The sequence below is a fragment of the Ovis canadensis genome, chromosome 6 (assembly GCF_042477335.2).
Source record: "Ovis canadensis isolate MfBH-ARS-UI-01 breed Bighorn chromosome 6, ARS-UI_OviCan_v2, whole genome shotgun sequence".
Taxonomy (NCBI): domain Eukaryota; kingdom Metazoa; phylum Chordata; class Mammalia; order Artiodactyla; family Bovidae; genus Ovis; species Ovis canadensis.
This window is the reverse complement of record NC_091250.1, coordinates 116,200,329-116,225,361: the sequence shown is the minus strand read 5'-3', so window position 1 is coordinate 116,225,361 and position 25,033 is coordinate 116,200,329. Positions and strand designations below refer to the sequence as shown.

Sequence of the window (25,033 nt, the reverse complement as noted above, 5' to 3'; positions counted from 1 at the left end):
GCTAATGTGTCTGTCCTGAAGCCAATGCTGCTTCAGTTTTGATTCCCATATCTTTATAGTCTTGAAATGGAATCATTTAAGTTGTCCAAGTTTGTTCTTTTAAAAATTATTTTGGCTATTCTAGGTCCTCTGAACTTCCACATAAATTTAGTAATCTTCATATCGGTTATTGAAAACAGAAAAAGCCTGCTGAGATATTTATTGGGAAGTAGTAAATAAATATGGGGAGAATTGACATCTTAACAACATTGCATCATCCAATTCATGAGTATACAGCTTTCCACTTATTTGGGTCCTGGTATTTTCTCTCAATCAGTGTTTTATAAATGTCCACTGTAAAGAACTTTCCTTCTTGTTCTTAAATTTATTCCTAAATATTTTTTGATAATGTAAATAAAACTGTTTCTGTTACTTCATTTTGGATTGCGTGTTGTTAGTTTATAGAGGAGATGATGGTCTTTTCACAGGGATGGAAATGCGGAAATATGGTTGTGACAATGCTGTGTTTATGTAACATTGCTAGAATAAAGCAAGGATGGTCATTTACAAATTTTAACTCTTTGGCTTGGACTATTTGTAAGTTGGAGCTGTGTATATTCTGATATAGGTGATACTATTTATCTTACTTTTTGTCAATTATTTCTTCAGGCTACTTTGGGGCATGTTTTCTTCAACTTCACTGGTTTCCCTTTCATTATTTATGAAAAGAAAATTCCTGTTACCAAGGACGTTTTTTACCCATTCAGTGATAATTACTTTTAAAAGAGAAAACATGAATATATCTACCTTATGTTGCTCTATACGTGGATACAATTTAGCTACCTTATTTTTATTGCTGATTTTAGATCAAGTGAAACAATATAGAAATATAAAATTTAAAAGAAAAAAGTAAACTGAGTTATTAGTGAAGTTGGTAAATATATCTGTTTGTGTAAAAGCTTGAAAATGATTCCTGTTTCTATCTTACATAGTAGAAACTTTATAAACCTTTTTATCCTCACCAGCTGATAGATTTTTTTTTCTAAAGAAGAAAATTAAAGAAAAATGGAGTGGTCCTATTTAGTAACCACTCCATGGTGGTGTTTTCTTTACCTTAACTATGCTAGTAACATCTTTGCAAGGTGGTACTCTGCAATTCAGAGCTCTCTATAGCTTCCACATTTGTTCCTTAAACACAGAGTGTTTTAAATATATGTTTTAATAGAGAGTATGTCTCTTCATAAAAAAAGACGATACCTATCTTTTTCAGAACTCTTCTGTGACTTCACCGTTACAAATGTTTTCTCATAACACATCAATTCTCATGACATATTAGGCAATGTAAAAGGATAATGTATTTTTCCTTTTCTTCATTTTTGTTCACACTAGTAACCAGAGTGCCCTGCATTGTTCATCACGGGATTACTTTGAAGGGATTTTTATCTATGCTGGTTCTATCATGGGTGCAGATGAGGCCAGGGCTGATGTTCAGTTGGCTTGCAGGAGTAGAACCCTGAGGGCTGTTTACAGCCAGGCGCCATTTTGATTGGTCACTCACATGTATCATTTGTTCACTATTTTCTGTCTTACACTTCCTAAACGTTTATTAGTTTCCTTCCTCTGGTAACAGCCCTATTGCCACCACCTTAGTTGAGGCTCTAGAGATCACTCACCTGGATTACCATAGGTGTCTTTTTTGTTTGTTAATAATTCACTCATTTGGCTGCATTGGGTCTTAATTGCACCATGTGGATCTTCATTAAGGCACACAGACTCTAGTTGTAGAGCCCATAGGCTCAGTAGTTGTGGAGCTCAGGCTTAGTTGTTCCATAGTATATGGAACCCTAGTTCCACAACCAGGGAATGAACCCATCTCCCCTGCATTGAAAGGTGGATTCTTAACCACTGGACCACCAGGGAGATCCCTTGTAAGTGTCTCTTTTTTTTTGCCCTTTCAAATTTTATTTATTTATTTTTTATTTGAAGGATAATTGCTTTACAGCATGCACTGGTTTCTACCAAACATCAACATGAATCAGCCATAACTCGGACTCGATAACAACCTAGAGGGGTGAGATGGGGAAGGAGGTGGGAGAGATGTTCATATAGGTGTCTTGTTAACTGCTGACCTTTCCATTCATTTCTGTTCCTCAGCGCTATCCTCTCAGTGTTGCATGGAATCCTAACTCCTGTGACCTGGAATCTGAAAAACAATATTCAGTGTGTTTACTAAATGAGTGTCTACGTTTCTTTATTCTTGATTCATTTTGCATTTTGCTTATGCTTGTACCATTTAGACTCTTTTTTCAAACATAAACTTTTACATTTTACATTAGGTTCTGAATATAGGAAAGCTCTATTCTTTCTTGTATATACACTTATTCTTCTAAACCTTAGAATAATTCATATCTTTTGTTTCTGCTTGTATAGGCTTGAGCGTAATGAGACGGTGATTGTCATCTTTTATAATGATTTCCTTACTTTACTCTTATTTTAGTTATTTGTGTGCCAAATAGATTTTAATCAGTTAATGCAAATTTTGAAACTTATACAGGATACATCTGTTTAATTAAATTATTAGAGCACATATGTGTCAATATTTAAGGGATTTTCCTATCTTATGTAGAGCAGCCTTTTTAATCATCCTTTAGATCTAAGTATTCCCCCTTCCCCAAATTAAATATTGTAGTAGTTTAATGGCTATGACAGTCCTAAATAACTACTCCTAATATCATAAGCATTTAAAGTAAACTTCAAATTTGTATGCCACCAGTTTTGGAACTATAACTAAGTCATTCGTTTAGATAATGTTTCCTGATAGAAAGCCATGTTATTAGATTCTGTTTAGTTTCATTGTATATGTGCTGCATGCTTAGTTGCTAAGCTGGGTCCGATTCTTTGTGACCCATGGACTGTGGCCCTCCAGGCTCCTCTGTCCACTGAATTCTCCAGGCAAGAATGCTACAGTGGGTAACCATTCCCTTCTCCAGGGGATCTTCTGACCCAGAGATCAAACCTGGGTCTCCTGCATTGCAGGCAGACTCTTTACTGTCTGAGCCACCAGGGAAGCCCATTGAGGTTAGTTGGTAATGTACCTTATCTTTTGTCAGTGACATCACTTAAAATTAGGTTTTAAAGAAAAAATCAGATAATGAAAATGAAACTTGAAAAGATCCAGTTTTTTCGCATTACATCAAGTTCATCTCCTTTAAACTCTTTTCTTAAAGCTGAGAATTGATATTGTCACATAGCCAAAAGATGCAAAATATTGATTAGTGGTATTCTTTAACCTTATTTATCACATGTAGTCAGATTTTTGCATTTGTATGTTCATCATTCTATCTAAGCTTGGTTTTTAACTACCTGCGTGTAATAAAAAGTTAGTGATATCCTCAATAAGAACAAGCATAAAATTAGTAAGGAACTGGAAATGAAGATTTGGCATTTGCCACACCTGGAATAAGGTTATATGTTATAAACAAACAAAGTTAAAAACCATATATAGACTGAAGAGATTTTTTAATCTTTGCCTTTTCAGATAATGTTCAAGCTACAGTGTCCTGGCAGTCTTTCTAACCCATTTGATTGTTTTTCCTAGCTCTGTGTTCATCCTCTTTCAAAAATCCAGCTTATTCTGTAAGGCACTGTGTTAATATTTTGATCACTCTTGCAAATGCTCTATATTCCTACCGGTTGTGAACCTGAGGACAATTTTTGTAGGCAAAGGCTTGTTTTCATTTGCCTTGCATACTTTGTATGTTAATTTCTTTATAAGTATTTTCAGTGATTTGCCTTATAAGAGCTATTGTATACATATTTTTTTTTCCAGTTGATGTGTTTGAAAATCAGGTATTTATAAATATAGCTAGTAGCTGGCCATAAATTGCTTTAACAAATGTATATGTAAGGAAATTGTACTTGTGGCTTGAAACAGTAAATTTCCATATTAAAATTTATGAAAGCTGTAGTGTTGTAATTAAAAATGGAAGCTGGAACTCAAGGGTATTTTCCTCTCCTGTTTCCTGTTGCCATTCTTGCTTTTCTCTTCAGCCTAAAAGTCTTTTCAGATTGAGAGGTAACTGTCCTTATAGTCAAGGACAGTGTTACAGATAGTAAAAAGCAACACTCCTGCACATTTCCAAACTCTGAAGCCTAGGCCTATAATTTGCTTTATTCTTTTGAAAACCGTCTGATGTTTCAGTGTATACTCTTCTGGAATCAGAATATTGATAATACTGCATTAAAAGCTTAATCAGTATTACTCATTTTTAATTAAATGACTGAACTAATGAAGAAAAAGAAGACCTTTTGTGAAAACAGGAAGTGTTCTTAGCAAATAGATGATAAATGTTACAGTTCATCATCTGCTTAAATAGATTACTTTGCCATGATGAAAATATCATATAACACCTACTTTTGTGTTCTGGTTTTCTACTTTAGGTCACAGTGTGAGAAACATCCAGGCCTTTGCGGTTCTTCAGAATGCATTTTTAAAAGCAAAAACCAACTTCCTCGCCCACATCATTCTCGACGCCATCACAAATATTTACATGGCCGACAACGCCAACTATTTCATCCTTGAATCACAGCACACACTGTCACAGTTTGCAGAAAAAATTTCTAAACTCCCAGAAGTACAAAACAAGTACTTCGAGATGCTGGAGTTTGTTGTTTTTAGCTTAAATTATATCCCTTGTAAAGAACTTATTAGTGTTAGCATCCTCTTAAAGTCTAGCTCTTCTTACCACTGTAGCATTATTGCGATGAAAACACTTCTTAAGTTTACACGACATGACTACATATTTAAAGATGTGTTCAGGGAGGTCGGCCTTTTGGAGGTCATGGTAAACCTTTTGCACAAATATGCTGCCCTCTTGAAGGATCCAACTCAGGCACTAAATGAACAAGGTAAAGCATTTTCCCTACGTTTAATTTTATTTGGCAGAGGAGTTTGGGCAGGGTGTTTTGTTCATGTTTTGTCTTTCATTTGGTTATAGATTTGAATTACTTGATAATCTGCATAATTGTGACATCCTTGTGAATATTCCCCACAAGTTAAAATTTGTTCACTCAGCCTCTGTTAGGGAATTGGGGGAAGGCAGGGGAGGAGACAGAAATAAGTCATGGTGGAAGAGAATTTAAGGGAAAACTGAGAAAACCATTTATGATCCACATAATTAGTGTCTTCTACTTTGTTAGGGAATAACAAAAAGCTTCTAGAAACAATTGGAATGTTTAGGTGCCTCAAAATGTTTATTAATTATAGAGAGCACATTAATTTAGTATATCTTTTTAGTGATATTTATGCACATATTTTTTAAGTACCTTAAATTTGATGTTTGTCCTTTCTGATAAAAGCGTAGTAGTGTCTGGCACTTAGTATTAAATGTATTGAATGAATTAAATTGAATAGACAGTACTACTTACAAACTTTTTTTTTCCTCTTTGGTGCATTAAAACCTAGCATTTTTCTTTGTTGACACTTCTTTGTTTAGGAAAGCGTCTGTGAGAAGGATACGATTTACTTTGTCATTTTCCCTTTTAATATTTTTTAGATAACTGTAGCTTTGTAGCCATACCAAAATAAAATCTATAAACATTGACTTTACTTTTGGTAGCTGATAGTTTAGACATATGTGTCATTTTTTTAAAGGTTATATTGAGTCAGCCCAAAAGTTCGAGTTTTAACATCTTGTGGAAGAAACCAAACGAACTTTCTAGCCAACCCAATGCTGTGTCATTTGTATTCGTGGTAAAATTAATAGAAATACAATTTTAATTTGTTTTAAAGAACCTAAATCCAGAAAGAAATAAGCTGACAAGTTTTGTGATTCGGACCTTTGATTCTTTTTCCCAGGGGACTCAAGAAATAATAGTTCATTTGAAGACCAAAAACACCTGGCTTTGTTAGTCATGGAGACTTTGACAGTGCTTCTTCAAGGGTCAAACACAAATGCAGGTAATTAGAGAAGCTGCTTCTAGCAAGTGCACTGGTAAGATAGTACCTGTGGTTACGTCTTCTCTAATGATTCTTACTTCTGAGATGCTCTTGCCACTTAGAGAAAATTCTATTGATTCAGTGATGGTACTATCCCATCTGTAGACATGAAATACTTTTGACCTTCCTAAGTTTATGAATGATAAAATATATACTATTATTATTACTTCAAAATGTATTCTTATAGTTTTATTGCTTTTTATAATATGCCTTGTGTTATTTGTTTACTTATATAATGCAGACTCTTTGTCGGATAACTTTGCTTATTTAAATATTTTCCCAAAACATTTGCTTTGCATTGTGATTTTCTTAATTATTCAGTAATTCAAATCAGAGTATTATAATGTTACAACCTTAGGGAAATACTGAAAAAAATAAAACTTGCTTCTCTCAGGGGAAAAATGGATTTAGTAAATCTTTTGCTTTATCTTAGGGCTTCCCTGGTGGCTCAGACGGTAAAGCGTCTGTCCGCAATGCTGGAGACATGGGTTCGATCCCTGGGTCGGGAAGATCCCCTGGAGAAGGAAATGGCAACCCACTCCAGTACTCTTGCCTGGAAAATCCCATGGACAGAGGAGCCTGGTAGGCTACAGTCCATGGGGTCGCAAAGAGTTGGACACGACTGAGTGACTTTACTTTACTTTTGCTTTATCTTTAATCTCAACTTCTCCTTAATCCGTTTTTTACCTGTCACTAATGAACAGTCCATTGGAAGGACTGATGTTGAAGCTGAAACTCCAGTACTTTGGCCACCTGATGCGAAGAGCTGACTCATTTGAAAAGACCCTGATGCTGGGAAAGATTGAGAGCAGGAAGAGAAGGGGACGACAGAGGATGAGATGGTTGGACAGCATCACCAACTCAATGGATATGAGTTTGAGTAAACTCTGGGAGTTGGTGATGGACAGGGAGGCCTGGCGTGCTGCAGTCCATAGGGTGGCAAAGAGTTGGACACAACTGAGTGACTGAACTGAACTGAAATGAACAGTCCAACTGTATTTATAAAATATCCCTCCTGCTTTTTAACAAATAAAGCTAAGACAGTTTAAGATGAGCTATTATATTAGTGGCATATACGAGGTACTCTAAAAGCATAAAGGACAGAATGCTGTTACTTTGGAGGAAATACTAACTGATGATTTGGATCACTTGGTCTGTGTGTTTTTCTTATACTTGAAGATGGTGTTTGATGTAAGAACAGTATCATCTATGGTCAAAAGCATAGGCTATAGAACAGGGCTGTATAGACATATATTCTGCTGGCTGCTTGCTGTCTCTATCACTGACCTGACACCTTACTCAACTTCTGCATGTCTCATTTGCTTATCTGTAAGCAGGTAAGCGATGAGGAGATTAAATAAGTCAATCTACATAAAGCCTTTGGAACAGTACAGCAACCAATGCTTTTTATTATAGAGTTAATTATTATTATTTTTTAATGAATAGGGGCTCAGCCACCTTTATTTATCTCCTTTTTAACATTTTTATTGGAGTACAGTTGATTTACAGTGTTATGAGTTTGTCATTTTTGTGTCCGCTAGCAACTTAAAACGTGTGATTCCTTACAATTTTTTCTCACTGTAAGAATCACTTATTCCCTTTTTTCTTTCTACTGTTTTGGAAGCCTTGTTTTCATTTTAAATCTCATTTATTTGTATATTGTTCATCTAAAAGCCTTTTACTAAACTGATTTCAAGTAATTCTTGGTAAAGCCTCTGCATAAAAATACTGGTCATTTTGGTAACCACCTATGAAATTTCTGAATGGTTGAGATTTGGAGAAATTGGGCATGTGGAACGTATCAGGGCATTCTTACATAAAGGAAACCTAGAGAAAATTTGTATGTGCCTTTGCTGACATCCCACAGTTTTGTATTGTAATTGTAAATTTAAAAGGAGATTTTGTATTTTACTTTAAAAAATAAAATCGCTGGGTAGGTTTTATGTGCCTTCTTTTAAGTTACTCTTTCTACAAATGGATCAGATTTGAGTTCATCTGACTTAGAATGTTTTAAGTTAACCTGTGTTGTTGTTTTGTCTCCCTCCTCCAAGGAATTTTTCGAGAATTTGGAGGCGCAAGATGTGCGCATAATATAGTGAGGTACCCACAGTGTCGGCAGCACGCCCTGATGATGATCCAGCAGTTGGTGCTCTCTCCCAATGGGGACGATGACATGGGCACGCTCCTGGGGCTGATGCACTCGGCCCCACCCACAGAGCTGCAGCTCAAGACCGACATCCTCAGAGTAAGTTTGAGAAGTGTGTTCTTTTTTTGGGGTGGGGTGGGGTATAGGGTACTTGACAAGGCAGGGCTCCCTAAGCCCCTCCCCTTCCTCAGGGCCTTGGGGATGGAAACATGTGGAGGTCGGGAGATTCTCAGTGTGTTGGAGGTGGGACAGGACTCCCCAGCAGCTGAGGAACTCTCTCTTCCTCTTGTGCTCCTGCTGGGGCTGGGGGTCCAGGGACCTTACTCCTTGGAGGCCATGTGGACCAAGAGGTCCACCACCCTGTTGCTGTAGCCGAATTCATTGTCGTACCAGGAAATGCACTTGACAAAGTGGTCATTGAGGGCAATGCCAGCCCTAGCATTGAAGGTAGAAGAGTGAGTATCACTGTTGAAGTCGCAGGAGACAACCTGGTCTTCAGTGTAGCCTAGAATGCCCTTGAGAGGGCCCTCTGACACCTGCTTCACCACCTTCCTGATCTCATCGTACTTGGCAGGTTTCTCCAGGCGGCAGGTCAGATCCACAACAGACACATTGGGGGTGGGGACACAGAAGGCCATGCCAGTGAGCTTCCCGTTGAGCTCAGGGATGACCTTGCCCACGGCCTTGGCAGCGCCAGTAGAAGCAGGGATGATGTTCTGGGCAGCCCCTCGGCCATCACGCCACAGCTTCCCAGAGGGGCCATCCACAGTCTTCTGGGTGGCAGTGATGCGTAGACGGTGGTCATACATCCCTCCATGATGCCAAAGTGGTCATGGATGACCTTGGCCAGGGGGGCCAAGCAGTTGGTGGTGCAGGAGGCATTGCTGACAATCTTGAGGGTGTTGTTATACTTCTCGTGGTTCACGCCCATCACAAACACGGGGGCATCAGCAGAAGGTACAGAGATGATGACCCTCTTGGCACCACCCTTCAAGTGAGCCCCAGCCTTCTCCATGGTAGTGAAGATCCCAGTAGACTCCACCACGTACTCAGCACCAGCATCACCCACTTGATGTTGGCAGGATCTCGCTCCTGGAAGATGGTGATGGCCTTTCCATTGATGACGAGCTTCCCATTCTCTGCCTTGACTATGCCATGGAACTTGCCGTGGGTGGAATCATACTGGAACATGTAGACCATGTAGTGAAGGTCAATGAAGGGGTCATTGATGGCGATGATGTCCACTTTGCCAGAATTAAAAGCAGCCCTGGTGACCAGGCGCCCGATGCGGCCGAATCCGTTCACTCCAACCTTCACCATCTTGTCTCAGGGATGCGGCTGGCACAGCTTGGAAATTATGGCTGTCTGTCGAATGGGCAGGAGCAGAGAGCCGAGAAGTGTTGTTCTTAACAATTTTCACTACTAAAATCTGTGGTGATTGTTAAATGACTGAGAACTATTATGAACTATTCTTGTGATTTTTCTTCAAGTCTAAAATTATATCAAAATATGACAAAGGAGGAGGCAAGAATATATAATGAGTCAAAGATAGTCTTGTCATTTGTGCTGCTGGGAGAAGTGGGCAGCTACATGTAAAAGAATGAAATTAGAACACTTCCTAACACCAAACACAAAGATGAAACTCAAAATGGGTTAAAGACCTAAATGTAAGACTATAAAACTCTTAGAGGAAAATATACTCAATGACATAAATCACAGCAATATATTCTATGACCCACCTCCCAGAGTAATGGAAATAAAAACAAAAATAAATAAGTGGGACCTAATTAAACTTAAAAGCTTTTGCACAACAAAGAAAACTATAAACAAAGTGAAAAGACAAACTTCAGAATGGGAGGAAATAATAGCAAATGAAGCAACTGACAAAGGATTAATTTCCAAAATATACAAGCAGGTCTTATAACTCAATATCAGAAAAACAAACACTCCAGTCATACAGTGGGCAGAAGACCTAAGCAGACATTTCTCCAAAGAAGACATACAGATGGGTAATAAACACATGGAAAGATGCTTAATATCACTCATTATTAAAGAAATGCAAATCAAAATTACAGTGAGATATCACCTCACACCGGTGAGAGTGAAAGTGAAAGTGAAGTCACTCAGTCATGTCCAATCTTTGCAACCCCATGGACTGTAGCCTACCGACTCCTCCATCCATGGGATTTTCCAGGCAAGAATACTGGCCATCATCAAAAAATCTACAAACAAGAAATGATGGAGGAGGTGTGGAGAAAAAGAAATCCTCTTGCACTGTTGGTGGAAATGTAAATTGATATAGCCACTATGGAAGACAGTATGCGGATTCCTTAAAAAATTAGGACAGATGAATGGATAAAGAAGCTGTGGTACATATATACAATGGAATATTACTCAGTTATAAAAAAAGGAATGCATATGAGTCAGTTCTAATGAGGTAGATGAAGCCAGAGCCTATTATACAGAGTGAAGTCAGAAAGAGGAAAATGAATATCATGTATTAGCACATATATATGGAATCTGGAAATACAGTACTGATGAACCTGTTTGCAGGGCAGCAAAGGAGACACGGAACAGACTTATGGATGCAGTTGGGGTGGGGGAGGAGGTAGAGGGTATGATGTATGGAGAGAGTAACATGGAAACATTACCATATGTAAAATAGGTAGCCCATGGGAATTTGCTACGTGACTCAGGAAACTCAAACCAGGGCTCTGTAACTACTCAGAGAGGAGGGATGCAGAGGGAGATGTGAGTTAGGTTCAAGAGGGAAGGGACATAGATATACCTATGACTGATTCATGTTGATGTTTGGCAGAAACCAATACAATATTGTAGAGCAATTACCATTCAATTAAAAATAAATGAATTTAACTATAAAAAAGTAAAATAATGTCAAAATAATAATAGCTGAAGAAAAGCCAGTGTCTCTAACCTGGCCTCCAAGAGCCCTCGGAATGCCCACTTTCTCTTTTCCATCTGACTTCCTCTCCTGAGACCCCTGCCCTTTTCATGCCACAGACATGACAGGAAGTATAGTTGCCTTCTACAATCATGCATTTCTTTTATTAAACTTTTGCTTTATGCTTCTCATCAGTAATGAGAAGTTTGTGGTTTTTATCTTTGTGCTGTTGTATGTTTCATTCTGTTTTGAGTGTGACTGTTTTAAATATGCATTTTAACTTTCAAGCGTGATTAATCTGACCACAATTTTTCTCTTAGACAAGGAGGAAATCTACATGCTTATCAGTATTGGGGAAAATCTGTGTATTTGAAGGGATCACCTGGGAAAATACAAGTGCCCTCAAAAGCTGTTAAGGTTGCCAAGTTTTTAAGCATACATTTTCCTCCTTTCTTGGTACCGTTATAGTTCAATTTATAAAATATTGGTAGATAGAGGCAACTGACTGATCTGTAATTGTAAAGCAGTGTTGTTCTAGTACGTGGTAATAACTGCCTCCCTCAGGCTGGAGGAAGGCAAGAGAAGGGTCCTGATGAGCAGCATGAGTGATTCCCATGGAGTGAGGCCTCCTGCTGTGACCTATTTCAGGCAACTGATGTGTTAATGAATGTGGCTTGAGAAGAGATGTACATTACCACCCCATGGTATAGTATTTCAAGAGCACAAATAATACAATGCAGAAAATCAGAAGTACTGAGTTCTGAGGATTTGCTACTTTTGGTTTTAAAACAATTTATTCAGTTTTTAATTTATAGAACTTAATTTTTAATTATGGTTATGTTTTTAAACAACTGGTAGGCAATATTCCAAAAAGAAAACAGGTGGCTCTTACGACCGGTATGAGCTGGCTCCAGCATTCCACCACTTTAAAGGAATAAAGTTGTGTTGGAAGACAGGGAGATTTGGGATTCTGGTTTCAATTTCTGTTTTTGCTCCACTCAGAATTGCTTCTCACTTTGCTGTTGTGGTTCGGTCATGAAATTGTGCCCAACTCTGCGACCCCATGGATGGCAGCACACCAAGCTTCCCTGTCCTCCCCTATTTCCCAGAGTTTTCTCAAGTTGATGTCCATTGCTTCTCACTGCCTCCATTCGGTTGACACAACCACAGGCCTATGTGATTTAGTTTGTAATTATTTGGAAACAAGGCCGAAATTCCATGAGATGTAGTATTTTATAATTCTGCTAATGTAAAAAATTGAAGTTTAAGGATTAGATTTTTGCAAATGTGGGTAATATATAGCTGATGATTCTGTCTAATGAACCCCCTAGGACCTACAGCTCCTTTTAACTTTGGTATTCACTGCATTATCATTAATTATTGACTTGAAAAGGATAGTAGCTTATACATGGTATTTGAAATTTTCAGATACTGAGATTATGCTGTGATTATGTCAAAGGTACCTAGGAATGGCAGTTTTCAGGCAGTAGGAGGTGGACTTATCTGAAAGAATGTAACATAGACTATTTTCTGTCTAAGGATTAATAAGCACTGTTTTTCTGACCCTTATCATAATTCTAACCATTGATATGTTTTTGTACGTAACACTTTGATTCTTAACTCATACTTCCTCATATATAAAATAACACGTGTCCAGTTTTTCCCGGTGTGTATTTGAAGACAGTGATGAACTTTTATGCTAGGCACTTTGCTAAGGGTTTTACATGTATTTCCTGTGAAGTAGGTTGTTATTGTTTAGGTTTTACATAAGAGGAAACTGGCGTAGAAGGGTTAAGTAACTGACCATAGTGAAATGCTTTTTAATGTTGGAGTAGAATTTCTACCCAAGGGTTCTAACTCTAAGCCCTTGCATTTAGCCTTCAGGCTAGGTTATATGATGCTTAAAAGTATCAAAAAGTTATGAAGTCTTGTGTTAATACAAGTTGGTATTATGAGTATAGTTTATTAAATTTGAGAAAATACAGACACAAAATGGAAACTTACTAGTTGCTGAATAATGGAAGGATTACACTGTATTTCTGAATTTTATGTACATGTACAGATTGCACATTATTATTTTTTTAAATAATAAAATATGCGTGTTAGTTGCTTACCCGTTTCCGACTCTTTGGTACCCCATGGACTGTAGCCTGCCAGGCTCCTCTGTCCATGGGATTCTCCAGGCAAGAATACCGGAGTCAGTTGCCATTTCCTTCTCTAATAAAGTATAGGTATGTACAATGAAATCTCATAATTTCTAAAGTAGTATACTTGAAAAAGGCCTATTTAGTCTTTCCCTTTTTCAAATACTATTAAAAATAAAATGACCTTTTCAAACGTAACAACTGGGAAGATTTAAATTGTCTTAAATAATATTAGGTTCCTAAATAATGATATTATATTTCAGTTGCTGAAACAGGGAAAAGGAGCCTGTGTATCTGCAAACAGATTTCAAATTGCTCTCTGGGGCAGTATAGTTTCATGGTTAAGTGCATGAGTAGAGGAATCAGACTGCCTGAGTTTAATTCCTGTCTCTGCCATTGTATAAGCTATGCAACTCTTTGTGACCCTATGGACTGTAGCCCGCCAGGCTCCTCTGTCCATGGGATCTTGCCAGGCAAAAATGCTGGAGTGGAGATCGAATCCGCTTCTCTTGCGTCTCCTGCTTGGCAGGCAGATTCTTTACCACTGTACCACCTAGGAAATGTTATAAACTGTGTGGTCTTAGAAAATTATTTAACCACATGAAGCCTCAATTTTTCATCTGTGAAGTGTGAATAATAATAATGCCCATTGCATAGGGTTATTTAGAAAGTTAGATAAGCTAATGTATTAAAACACTTAAAGAAGTACCTAATACAGGGCTTCTCTGGTGGCTCAGCAGTAAAGAATGTTTCCTGCAATGCAAGAGACACAAATGAGTTCAATCCCTGGATCAAGAAGATCCCATGGAGGAGGGAATCGCAGCCCACTCCAGTGTTCTTGCCTGGGAAATCCCATGGACAGAGGAGCCTGGTGGGCTACAGTCCCTGGTGTCGAAAAGAGTCAGAGATAAGTTACAACTAAATCACCACCACCAATACATAGTAAGTGCCCCAGAAAATGTTAGTTATTTTATAATGTTAGTTATTTTATTATTTTTAATAATGAACACAGTTAAAAGTATGGCAGTTCATATAGTAATAGTGTCCAATGCATAGGATTATTGATAGTTATAAAAGATTGTCTTACCTGTTTGGCCTTGTAGCTATTCTGGGGATGAACATGCTTTCAGCCCTCTGGCTGTAGTTCACTCTGCAAGTAACTCCATGAAGTGACTCCTTTTTCAAAAGGATCAGGATATGGTCATTTTGTATGAATTGAAATACTGCAGGTCTTGGCTGCCTGATCATCTCTCTCATCCTTCCTAGAATAAATCATTTTATATACACAGAGTCATAAGTTTTCATGATTGTGTAATATTATTGCTGCTGCTACTGCTAAGTCACTTCAGTCATGTCCGACTCTGTGCGACCCCATAGACGGCAGTCCACCAGGCTCCCCTGTCCCTGGGATTTTCCAGGCAAGAACACTGGAGTGGGTTGCCATTTCCTTCTCCAATGCATGAAAGTGAAAAGTCAAAGTTAAGTCGCTCAGTCGTGTCCGACCTTCAGCAACCCCATGAGCTGCAGCCTTCCAGGCTCCTCCATCCATGGGATTCTCCAGGCAAGAGTACTGGAATGGGGTACCACTGCCTTCTCCAATATTGTACTAGAACATGTATTTTACTTACTTAGCAAAATTACTTTGTAAAAATGAAAAATGACTTCATTGATGTCCTTATTCATCCAATACATAGGAAAAGCTTTTTCACCCAGGATTTGGTTATAGCCATTATTCTATCATAAGCAATATGTGGTGTGTTTTCTAAAATTTTCTCCTGCTTTTAATATGGAATTTTTTAATTAGCAAAATATTTTACATGCTTCATAAAATTGCTTTTTGGGAAAATAACAAAAATACTCTTATCAGATATTCACAGAACGGCATTCCCCTTTGACATTCATCTGTGGGGTTTTTTTTTCTTTAATTTGAATTATAAGTTTGTGTTGTTTTTTGTCCTCCGTAGGCCCTCCTGTCGGTCCTTCGAGAAAGTCACCGTTCCAGAACAGTCTTTAGGAAAGTTGGAGGCTTTGTGTACATTACGTCCTTGCTCGTGGCCATGGAAAGGTCTTTGAGCTCACCCCCCAAGAATGGGTGGGAGAGAGTGAACCAGAACCAAGCGTTTGAACTTCTCCACATGGTGTTCTGCACACTGACTGCAGCAATGCGCTATGAGCCGGCCAACTCACACTTCTTCAAAACAGAGATTCAGTATGAGAAGCTGGCAGATGCTGTTCGATTTCTTGGCTGCTTCTCAGACCTAAGAAAGATCAGCCCCATGAATGTCTTCCCTTCAAATACTCAGCCATTTCAAAGACTTTTGGAGGAAGACGTCATCTCAATGGACTCGGTGTCACCCACTCTGCGGCACTGCAGTAAACTCTTTATTTATCTCTACAGAGTAGCCACAGATTCTTTTGACAGGTAGGGCTCTGCTCCATACTCTGAATTTAAGGATGTGTTATGTATGACTTCAGCATTAAGGCTTGAATTATATTTTAGCTTAAAGTGAAAACACATGGATCTTCTCTCTCATTCACTTACTTTATATGTGAACATTACTATTGCCCTGATGTTAAGCTTTTCAGCACGGACATCTGTGTAATATTTGTCAAACAAGGGTTAGAGTTAAGCTCTCAGGGCACCTAATAGAACAGTTTCTATGATGTTTATGTCTCATGGTAGTGTTTCCTGTGTTCTCTTTTTCCTCAAGAACAGTAGGTACATCCAGACTTAATTGATGTTAATTATCAAGAGAACGTGGTTATGATTAATGTATTTTCAGACAGATGATGTAGTCTCAACATAGAATCTACATTTTATAATCCTCAAAAAGTGATGTGTCTTCCTGGGAGATACTGATAGTTCAAGAGTCTATGAGTTTAATTTGCTTATTCCTTCATTAAACAGTTTCTTAACAAACATCTACCACATGCCACGTGACGAAGCTAGGCATTGAGAGTTCTGCTCAGCACAAGGCTTCTCTGTTTGTGTCCATCCTTTAGCTTCAGTACAAAAATTCAAACACATAAATGAACGATTAAAATATATCAAGATAAAATCTGAGGGAAATCTAGGGTTCTAAGATCATAAGCCTGCTTTATCTAAATCCCTTATTTTCAGGAGTGTGTTTTCCATCAAGCTCTCACTTTGAAAATAATGTAAGAGTGATTGGGCTGCTCATTTTCCCCAAGCATGATCACTTTTAACAGTTAACATTTGTTTTATCTTATGAAACAAATGAACTGTTTCTGTTAATATAATGTCCCTGTCAATAAAGCAAGTAACTCTGTTATATCCCTAACTGTAAAATTATCAACTCTGACCTACCTACTGAGATGTTTCTTGTTTCTTAATATTTCTTAGACCTTAATATTTAGATAGAAAATACAGGTAATGTAAAAAAAAGTTTTCGAATTTTTCCTGTCTTGAAAATAAAAATGCATATTTATTGTTATATATTGTTAACTTATAGAAGACATGGGAGAGTGTAGTGTTCAGGGAATAAAATGTTTTTAAAGTTAAAATCTGTGTATTTAGGTTCAACCTCTTTTCCCCTGTTTTCTAACTTATCCTAGTTAGCATACCTTATTTTTAGTTTGCGTTGTCAAAAAAAACCAGGCCCGCAGCAGTCTGTTTAACAAACATGTTAAATGTTAACCTTGATGGATAAGCATCTGCCTTAAGCATGCTTCTCTGTCTCCCTCAGTGCATGTGTTGTAGTCTTGTTCCTTGTTCCCCTGAGTATGGAGGTTGTTCCCTATTAAACTTTTACTGGTATTGCTTGTGAAACTAACCAGCTGCCCTCCTGGTGTTTTGCGCTAACCTCTCTGACCACCCCCTGTCTGTTTTGTTGTCTGTAGTCGTGCAGAACAGATCCCTCCTTGCCTGACAAGTGAGTCTTCTCTTCCCTCTCCTTGGGGGACTCCAGCTTTGTCCAGGAAAAGGTACTGATCTAATAATAGCAATCCATCTTTGTTTGCATGGGTTTTTTTCTCCTGTGCTTAATGATATATTAATGTGGATTTCGTGCTTTGTGTTGAGTAACTTGGAGCTTCCCTGATGGCTCAGTGGTAAAGAGCTCGCCTGCCAGTGCAGAAGACACGGATTCAATCCCTGGGTCAGGAGGATCCCCTGGAGAAGGAAATGGCAACCCACTCCAGTATTTTCACCTGGGCAGTCCCGTGGACACAGGAACCTGGCAGGCTACGGTTCATGGGGCCACAAAAGAGTTAGACACCACTTAGCCACTAAACAACAGCAACAGTTGAATAACTTTGATTTTTTTTTCCCCTTTCTATTTGAGTTCTTTGTTTTTAAAATTTTCAGCTTCAGCTGAGTGTATTTATGAGAGTAAAGTGTGTTAATGCTATGAAGATATGAAGGGCATGTAGAATTTTGTCATCCAACTGTAGACTAAAATGTGCCTTTTAGAGCAAATATGTATTTTATTAATATTAATTTAGAAAAGATAATATAATGCATCTTTAGGTAGGATACTTTTCTGCTTCTTCTTTTCACTTTAAATGTGCATGGCATCATTCTTTGGTTTTTAGTATTACTCCAAAATGAACATGCCAGCCTTGGCTGAGGAAATGTGTATTTTCTCAGTCAGGTTCAACCAGTTGAAATGTGATGCTGTTATGAAGACTGAACTGGCTAACCTTTGAAAAAGTGAACAAAAAAACCTGCCCTAGCTCCTGCTTTCATCAGTTGTGTGTAAATCTCTTTCTAAGCTGATGCAGTCTACCGCATACTTAAATCTTATGACTGAAAAGTTCCCCAGTGGCTCAGGGCTAAAAAATCTGCCTGCAATGCAGGAGACTGGGGTTGGATCCCTAGGTCGGGAAGATCCCCTGGAGGGGGAAATAGCAACCCACTCCAGTATTCTTGCTGGGAAAATCCCATGGACTTTATCATAGCTTTATCCAGGCTAGGGTTGCAAAGAGTTGAATATGACTGCCTGGCTAGGGTTGCAAAGAGTAGAACAGGACTGAGCAACTGAGCACGTACACGTAAAGAACCAGCAGTTGATTGACAAAAGTATAGTTAAGATTCATCTGATATTCCATTTTTTAACCTGTACTTAAAATGATCATAGTCTGTGCACTTGGCACCAGATTTTCTTCCTTCCCTTGTTTCCTCATAAACAAGTACTAGTCCTTAGGTCTTGTATTAATATTCTCACATTGTGGCCTTTAAAAAATGAGCCTGAGGTTCTGCTGTGCTGTTTAATTTTATTTCTGTGGTTCATGTTTTAAAAGTTGAATAGAGTTGTTGATTATTTAGTACTATAGTATTTTAAGATATTTTAATAGTAATATTCATTAGGTATATGGGCTTATATTTTCCTTTTTCTCTTAAATGTCCACTGGAGTTTACAGCTCATTTTCTTCTATTAGCTCATGAATATTCATAAAGGAATTTAGCATTGTTCAATGTACTTATATTTAAAAACTATTTCTTTTTTGTTTTTTTAAAGAGCAGTTCTTAATTCAAGAAATTATAAAATCAGTTTGAGTTGGTCTAGCATGTTTTTCTGTTGTTAAAGTAATTAGTGTAAAAGATATTATTTATGTTGGAAGATTCATGTGTGCCCACTGTCTCACAGAACAATAGTTTAAGTTACCAAATAGTTTTAATTAGTTAAAAAAAAATTACATTTACGACTCTGTCATACATGGTGAAGGCTTAAAAACTGCTGTGTTTAAAAACATTTACATCATTAAATATTAACCAGAATTTACAAAAAACTTTTAATAGAAATTCACAGATTAAAGGAACAAGTATTTAAAAATTTTATCAGATTTTACTGTTCATTTAAATAGTAGTTTGACAAAGGGAAAAATAGCATTTTATTCTGTATGATAGGTATTTAAGGTCTTAGATCAAAAACATTTTGTCACCATTTGCAGGACGGCTACATGTAAGGATGCGCTGTCTTTGACCCAAGGGGAAACTGTCACTGAATTGACAGTTGTAGCTTGAGTTGTATCTCATCCATGAGAATTCTAGTCCAGTTTACAATCTGATGTTACCCTCAAGGGTTCCCAGTGCCATTCATACTAATAATAAGATCAATGTTGACATTTTCAGGTTGCCATTCTAGTCAGGTTACATACATTTGCTCAGTGGTAAAAATCATAAGCTGAAAGAAATCTTTTTATTTCACAACATAGTAACTTTCAAAGTTAGAATATCTCAAGAACATCTCAGATTACATCAGTTTATGGGGATCTTTTTTCTTGTGACAAAACTTTTTCTTTTCTTTTGGCAAAAGGGAAAACCCACATTGTGTTAGTTTTATGGCTTGCGGAGATTAAGATACTAAGGAAGATTTGAAATTGTGATACTTGTCTGGCATGTAAAAGCTTCAGGAGTCTTCTCTAAATATTTTAAGAGTTGAAGAACTAAGAAAACTTATTTTGGAAAACTAAAAGCATAGTTGTTTTCATTATTCAGAAGGAATAATGAAACAGAACTGTAGCTAAACAGTATCTAATCAGAGTTAGAGGAAGTGAAAACAAAATATAAAATAGTAACCAAGACTCTCAGAATACAATCTACAGTATGGAAAACAGTGGCAAATACTAGCTATCATTCAGACATGATTCCCATTATTCAGTGCCTATACACACTTGATGATAATTGATGTAGAGCAAATTCGGAATTTAAATATTTAAATATATATTCCTCAAAGAGGTAGATAAGTCTTAGGTGTATATGAGAATTCAGATTGAAATGTTAAATTGCAGTTTCTTTAGTCCTTAAAAGTAACTGCAACATAAAAAATAACAAAATCTTAAAATGTTGTTTTATCCTATTCTTAGTAAATGGTTAGGTCTTATTTGATAATTATCTGTTTAATAAGTTTACCATAATCTCTAAATTTAAAAAGTAGTGTAATACCTGTGATATACTTAAGTGACTTAGTAAGAATTAATTGTTGTTTTTTTTAATTTATTTATTTATTTATTTTTTAATTTTAAGAGAATTAATTGTTATATAATGCCTGTTAAAATAGACCCCATTTTACTTAATATATATCATGTTTTAGATTTCTATGATGTTTACAGTATTTTTTTTGTTTGAGAAGAATAAATGTAATTCCTGTTTTAGAATATTTTATAAAAGATTGAAAGTTTACCACTATAATAGTTAATATTAGTAAAGAGTTCAGTTTCCAAAGGCATAAAGGACTTCTTCCTAGCTAGGGATACATATCCATAATTTAAGTTCTAATTTATATCAGGCACCTCAGAAATAATTTGAGAAGGCCTGTAATTAGAATATACAATTAGAATCTGTGTTTCTTACCCTCACATTTGGGCTACTTTTTGTGTGTAATGAAAGCAAGTTTTATGAAATTCATAAGTTTGGAGTCCCTATTACACAGTGGAGAAATCATGGATCTTTTTTTCCAAGTGAAAAGAGTAAGACTAAGGGGAGAAACATAAGAGGAGTATACCTGTTGGTAATGAGCATTTAGAAATCTACCTTAGTAAATTTAGAAATTAAATCTTTCTGAACAAAAACAGAAAAAGAAAAAGAGAATGAAAAAAAATGAGTAGGTGATAATGCTGACTTTAAATAAATGGGAGAGCATGTTTTTTTAAGTGAAGCTGAATACTTTCCTAGAATCTCTGTTAAAAAGAGAATGGTACTTAAAAAAAAAAAAACCGTGGCAGTGCCAATTCTTTGCTACTAAATCAGTGACTTAAAGCATCTGTTTCCCAAGCTGCTCTTGTGCCAGAGAGCTGAAACTGCACTGCTCTTGGTGACAGAGCTCAGCATTAGACAAATTATGCTGAAACCGGTTCACTAGAACAAAGAGCTCCCATAGGTTGAAGCCACAAGCATCTGTGTCCTTGTGCCAAGACACAAAATGTGCAAAATTCATGAATTGTAGAAGAAGAATATGAACTAGAAGGAGGATATCATTGATGAGATGAAATGGGTATTCGGGACATATCCCAAGATTGAAAAAATTGTAATGAATATTTTCAGTGGTAGGGAAGATAATGCAAAAAAGGATGCTGCTGCTGCTGCTGCTAAGTCGCTTCAGTCGTGTCCAACTCTGTGCAACCCTGTAGACGGCAGCCTGCCATGCTCTTCTGTCCTTGGGATTCTCCAGGCAAGAATACTTGAGTGGGTTGCCATTTCCTTCTCCAATGCATACATGCATGCTAAGTCACTGCAGTCGTGTCTGACTCTGTGCAACCCCATGGACAGCAGCCCACCAGGCTCCTCTGTCCACGGGATTCTCCAGGCAAGAATACTGGAGTGGGTTGGCATTTCCTTCTCTGAAAAAAAGGATGAATGTAGTGTTAAGTAACCTAAAGTAAAACTCCCTTGATGCTTAATACATATATTGCCAGGTAGCCAGTCTTCCCAGAAGGTGCTTTGGTAAAGAATCCACCTGCCATTCCAGGAGACACAAAAGACGGAATTTCTTTCCCTGGGTCAAGAAGGTCCCCTTGAGTAGGAAATGGTAACCCACTCCAGTAGTCTTGACTGGAAAATCCCATGAATAGAGGAGCCCGGGGGGCTACAGTTTATGGGGTCTCAAAAGAGTCAGACCTGTGAGCGCACATGCACAGAGCCAGGATTTGAAGCCAACCTTGACTCAGTTGAACCAGTTATAGAGTAGGCCATCTTGTTTGATTGTGTTTGTTCTTGATTATATTGCCCTTGGTTCAAAGAAAGGTTAAAAACACATAGGTAATTAAAAAGAAAACAATCTCACTGAGACATTTAGTATAACCTGTACTCTCATCATAAATTATCAGAACTGTCATCTTTTCTAGAGCTTTCAATCACTGTAATTTAACCTGTTCTTTATATCTTCTGGTGCATATGTTATCCTTTTTTTTTTCTCCTTTGTTTTCTTTCAGTTTTACTGAGATATAATTGATGTACTACACTACATAAGTTTAGGATGTGTATTCATATGGCTTGCAAAATGATTAACACAGTAAGTTTAGTTAACATCCATTATATAGATTCAAGGAAAAAATACTTCTTTTTCCTTGTGATGAGAACTTTTAGGATCTACTCTTAACAGCAACTTTGAAGTATACCTTAGAGCAGTGTCAACTAGTCATCATGAGCCATTCTTGAATGAAACAATTCCAATAGTAAATGGTAAAAACATATAAGACCCAGAAGAATTGATAGTGAAATTGTCTGTATGTGACTCGCTAAGAATTATTAATATATAGGTTTTTAAATTTCCCAACCTTAAAGTAATAGAAGATGAAGAAAATGAACAGAGACTGTGATGGAAATTAAATGCCCGATTACCCTTCTTTCTTTTTTACAGGCACGCATATCATTCTGTTTCTACTCCCCCCGTCTACCCTCCTAAAAACGTTGCTGACCTGAAATCACACGTGGCAACTTCATCTCTCTCGAGTTCTGATGCCGTCATCATCCATCCTGGAGCCATGCTTGCTATGCTGGATCTCCTGGCCTCTGTTGGGTCAGTGACACAGCCAGAAGTAAGCTTGTGTATATTAGTACCTTCCTGTCTTTAATAGTGAAAGGTGTGACTGCACAAGCAAGGGGATGGGGCCAAAAAAGTGATACGGAACCTTTCTGTGTCACATACTGAAATAGATAAAGGGGAAAAACAGGATTCTTCTATTTGAGTCTTAACTTTTTTAATCAATAGTAATAACATATGTTTTAGAGTACAGTTCGTTAAATGATGCACATGCCTGTCTGTTTGTTGGGCTTCCCTTGTGGCTCAGCTGGTAAATAATCCGCCTGCAGGACAGGAGACCTAGGTTTGATCCCTGGGTTGGGAAAATCCCTTGGAAAAGGGAAAGGCTACCCACTCCAGTGTTCTGGCCTGGAGAATTCTATGGACTGTATAGTCCATGGGGTTGCAAAGAGTTGGGCATGACTGAGCAACTTTCACTCAGTGACAAATGTTTTAGAGTACAGTTTGTTTGTTAAAATGCTTGTCTGTAAAGCTTTTGAATTATCCTTCATATTTGAATGAGATCCTTTCTGGGTACAGTAATCTGGGCTGTAGGTTTTTCTCTTTCATCACTTTAAGTATGTCCTGCCATTCCCTTCTGGCCTGAAGAGTTTCTATTGAAAGATCAGCTGTTATCCTTATGAGAATCCTGTTGTGTGTTATTTGTTGTTTTTCCCTTGCTGCTTTTAATATTTGTTCTTTGTGTTTGACCTTTGTTCATTTGATTAATATGTGTCTTGGGGTGTTCTGCCTTGGGTTTATCCTGTTTGGGACTCTCTGAGTTTCTTGGACTTGTGTGACTATTTCCTTCCCCATTTTAGGGAAGTTTTCAACTGTTATCTCCTCAAGTATTTTCTCATGGCCTTTCTTTTTGTCTTCTTCTTCTGGGACTCCTATGATTCGAATGTTGGGGCGTTTCACATTGTCCCAGAGGTCCCTGAGGTTGTCCTCATTTCTTATAATTCTTTTTTCTTTTTTCCTCTCTGCTTCATTTATATCTACCATTCTATCTTCTACCTCACTTATCGTATCTTCTGCCTCTGTTATTCTACTGTTGGTTCCCTCCAGAGTGTTTTTTATCTCGTTTATTGCATTATTCATTATTAATTGACTCTTTTTTATTTCTTCTAGGTCCTTGTTAAACATTTCTTTCATCTTCTCAATCCTCGTCTCCGGGCTGTTTATCTGTAACTCTATTTTTGTTTTCAAGATTTTGGATCATTTTTATTATTATATTCTAGATTCTTTTTCAGGTAGACTCCCTATCTCCTCCTCTTTTGTTTGGTTTGTTGGGCATTTATCATGTTCCTTTACCTGCTGAGTATTTTTCTGCCTTTTCGTCTGGTTTAGATTGCTGTGTTTGGCGTAGCCTTTCTGTATTCTGGCAGTTTGTGGTTCGTCTTTATTGTGGAGGTTCCTCCCTGTGGGTGGAGTTGGACAAGTGGCTTGTCAAGGTTTCCTGGGTTAGGGAAGCTTGCCTCAGTGTGCTGGTGGGTAGAGCTGGATTTCCTCTCTCTGGAGTGCAATGAAGTGTCCAGTAGTGAGTTTTGAGATGTCTGTGGGTTTGTTGTGACTTTGGGCAGCCTGTATATTGAAGCTCAGGGCTACGTTCCTGCATTGCTGGAGAATTTGCGTGGTATGTCTTGCTCTGGAACGTATTGGCTCTTGGGTGGTGCTTGGTTTCAGTGTAGGTATGGAGGCTTTTGGATGATCTCTTATCAATTAATGTTCCCTGGAGTCAGGAGTTCTCTGGTGTTCTCAGATTTGGGGCTTAAGCCTCCTGCTTCTGGTTTTCAGTCTTATTCTTACAGTAGCCTGAAAGAATACATCCATCCATACAGCACTGATATTAAAACTTCTAGGTTAATGGTGAAAAGATTCTCCACAGTGAGGGACACCCAGAGAGGTTCACAGAATTACATGGAGAAGAGAAGAGGGAGGAGGGAGATAGAGGCGACCGGGAGGAGAAGAGGGGGAATCAAAAGGGGAGAGAGCAAGCTAGCCAGTAAACAATTCCCTATAACAATCACAAAAAGTATAAGGAATATATATGAAGTTTGCTTTAAAAATAGGGTCTGTTTTTTTGCAAGGTAATAATAGGTTATAAAAATGAAAATTAAAGGAGTAATAGAGGACTTAAAAAAGAGAAAAAAAATTTTTAATTAAAAAAAATGGTAACAGTAAAAATCTATCTAGGAATTTCTCTGGAGCTGTTGCGGGCAGTGTGGGGTTAGTTCAGTTTCAGATAGTTCCTTGTTCTAGCTTATACTTCTCAATATCTATAGGCCCTGTCCGATGTAGCGGTGTTCACTACAGGGATTTTAACCTGTTGCACTTGTCACTTCCAAAGTGGTTCCCTCTGTTTATTCGGCTTCTTCTGTT

General features: G+C 37.6%; 1 protein-coding gene and 1 pseudogene across 14 annotated transcripts in view; one reads left to right on the top strand and one right to left on the bottom strand.

Moving 5' to 3' along the window:
• WDFY3 (WD repeat and FYVE domain containing 3) overlaps window positions 1-25,033 on the top strand; it is a 281,120-nt gene that overhangs the window by 129,941 nt on the left and 126,146 nt on the right. For 10 of the 14 annotated variants that reach the window (XM_069594599.1, XM_069594592.1, XM_069594601.1 and 7 more), the window contains 6 exons: window positions 4,420-4,887; window positions 5,837-5,938; window positions 8,029-8,222; window positions 15,134-15,591; window positions 17,031-17,114; window positions 22,490-22,667. In XM_069594599.1, the coding sequence (XP_069450700.1) occupies window positions 4,420-4,887; window positions 5,837-5,938; window positions 8,029-8,222; window positions 15,134-15,591; window positions 17,031-17,114; window positions 22,490-22,667 (1,484 nt within the window). The remainder of the gene's footprint in view (window positions 1-4,419; window positions 4,888-5,836; window positions 5,939-8,028; window positions 8,223-15,133; window positions 15,592-17,030; window positions 17,115-22,489; window positions 22,668-25,033) is intronic. The other 4 variants (XM_069594602.1, XM_069594596.1, XM_069594603.1 and 1 more) reach the window with 1 other exon arrangement.
• Window positions 8,356-11,001, bottom strand: LOC138442705 (glyceraldehyde-3-phosphate dehydrogenase pseudogene; annotated as a pseudogene).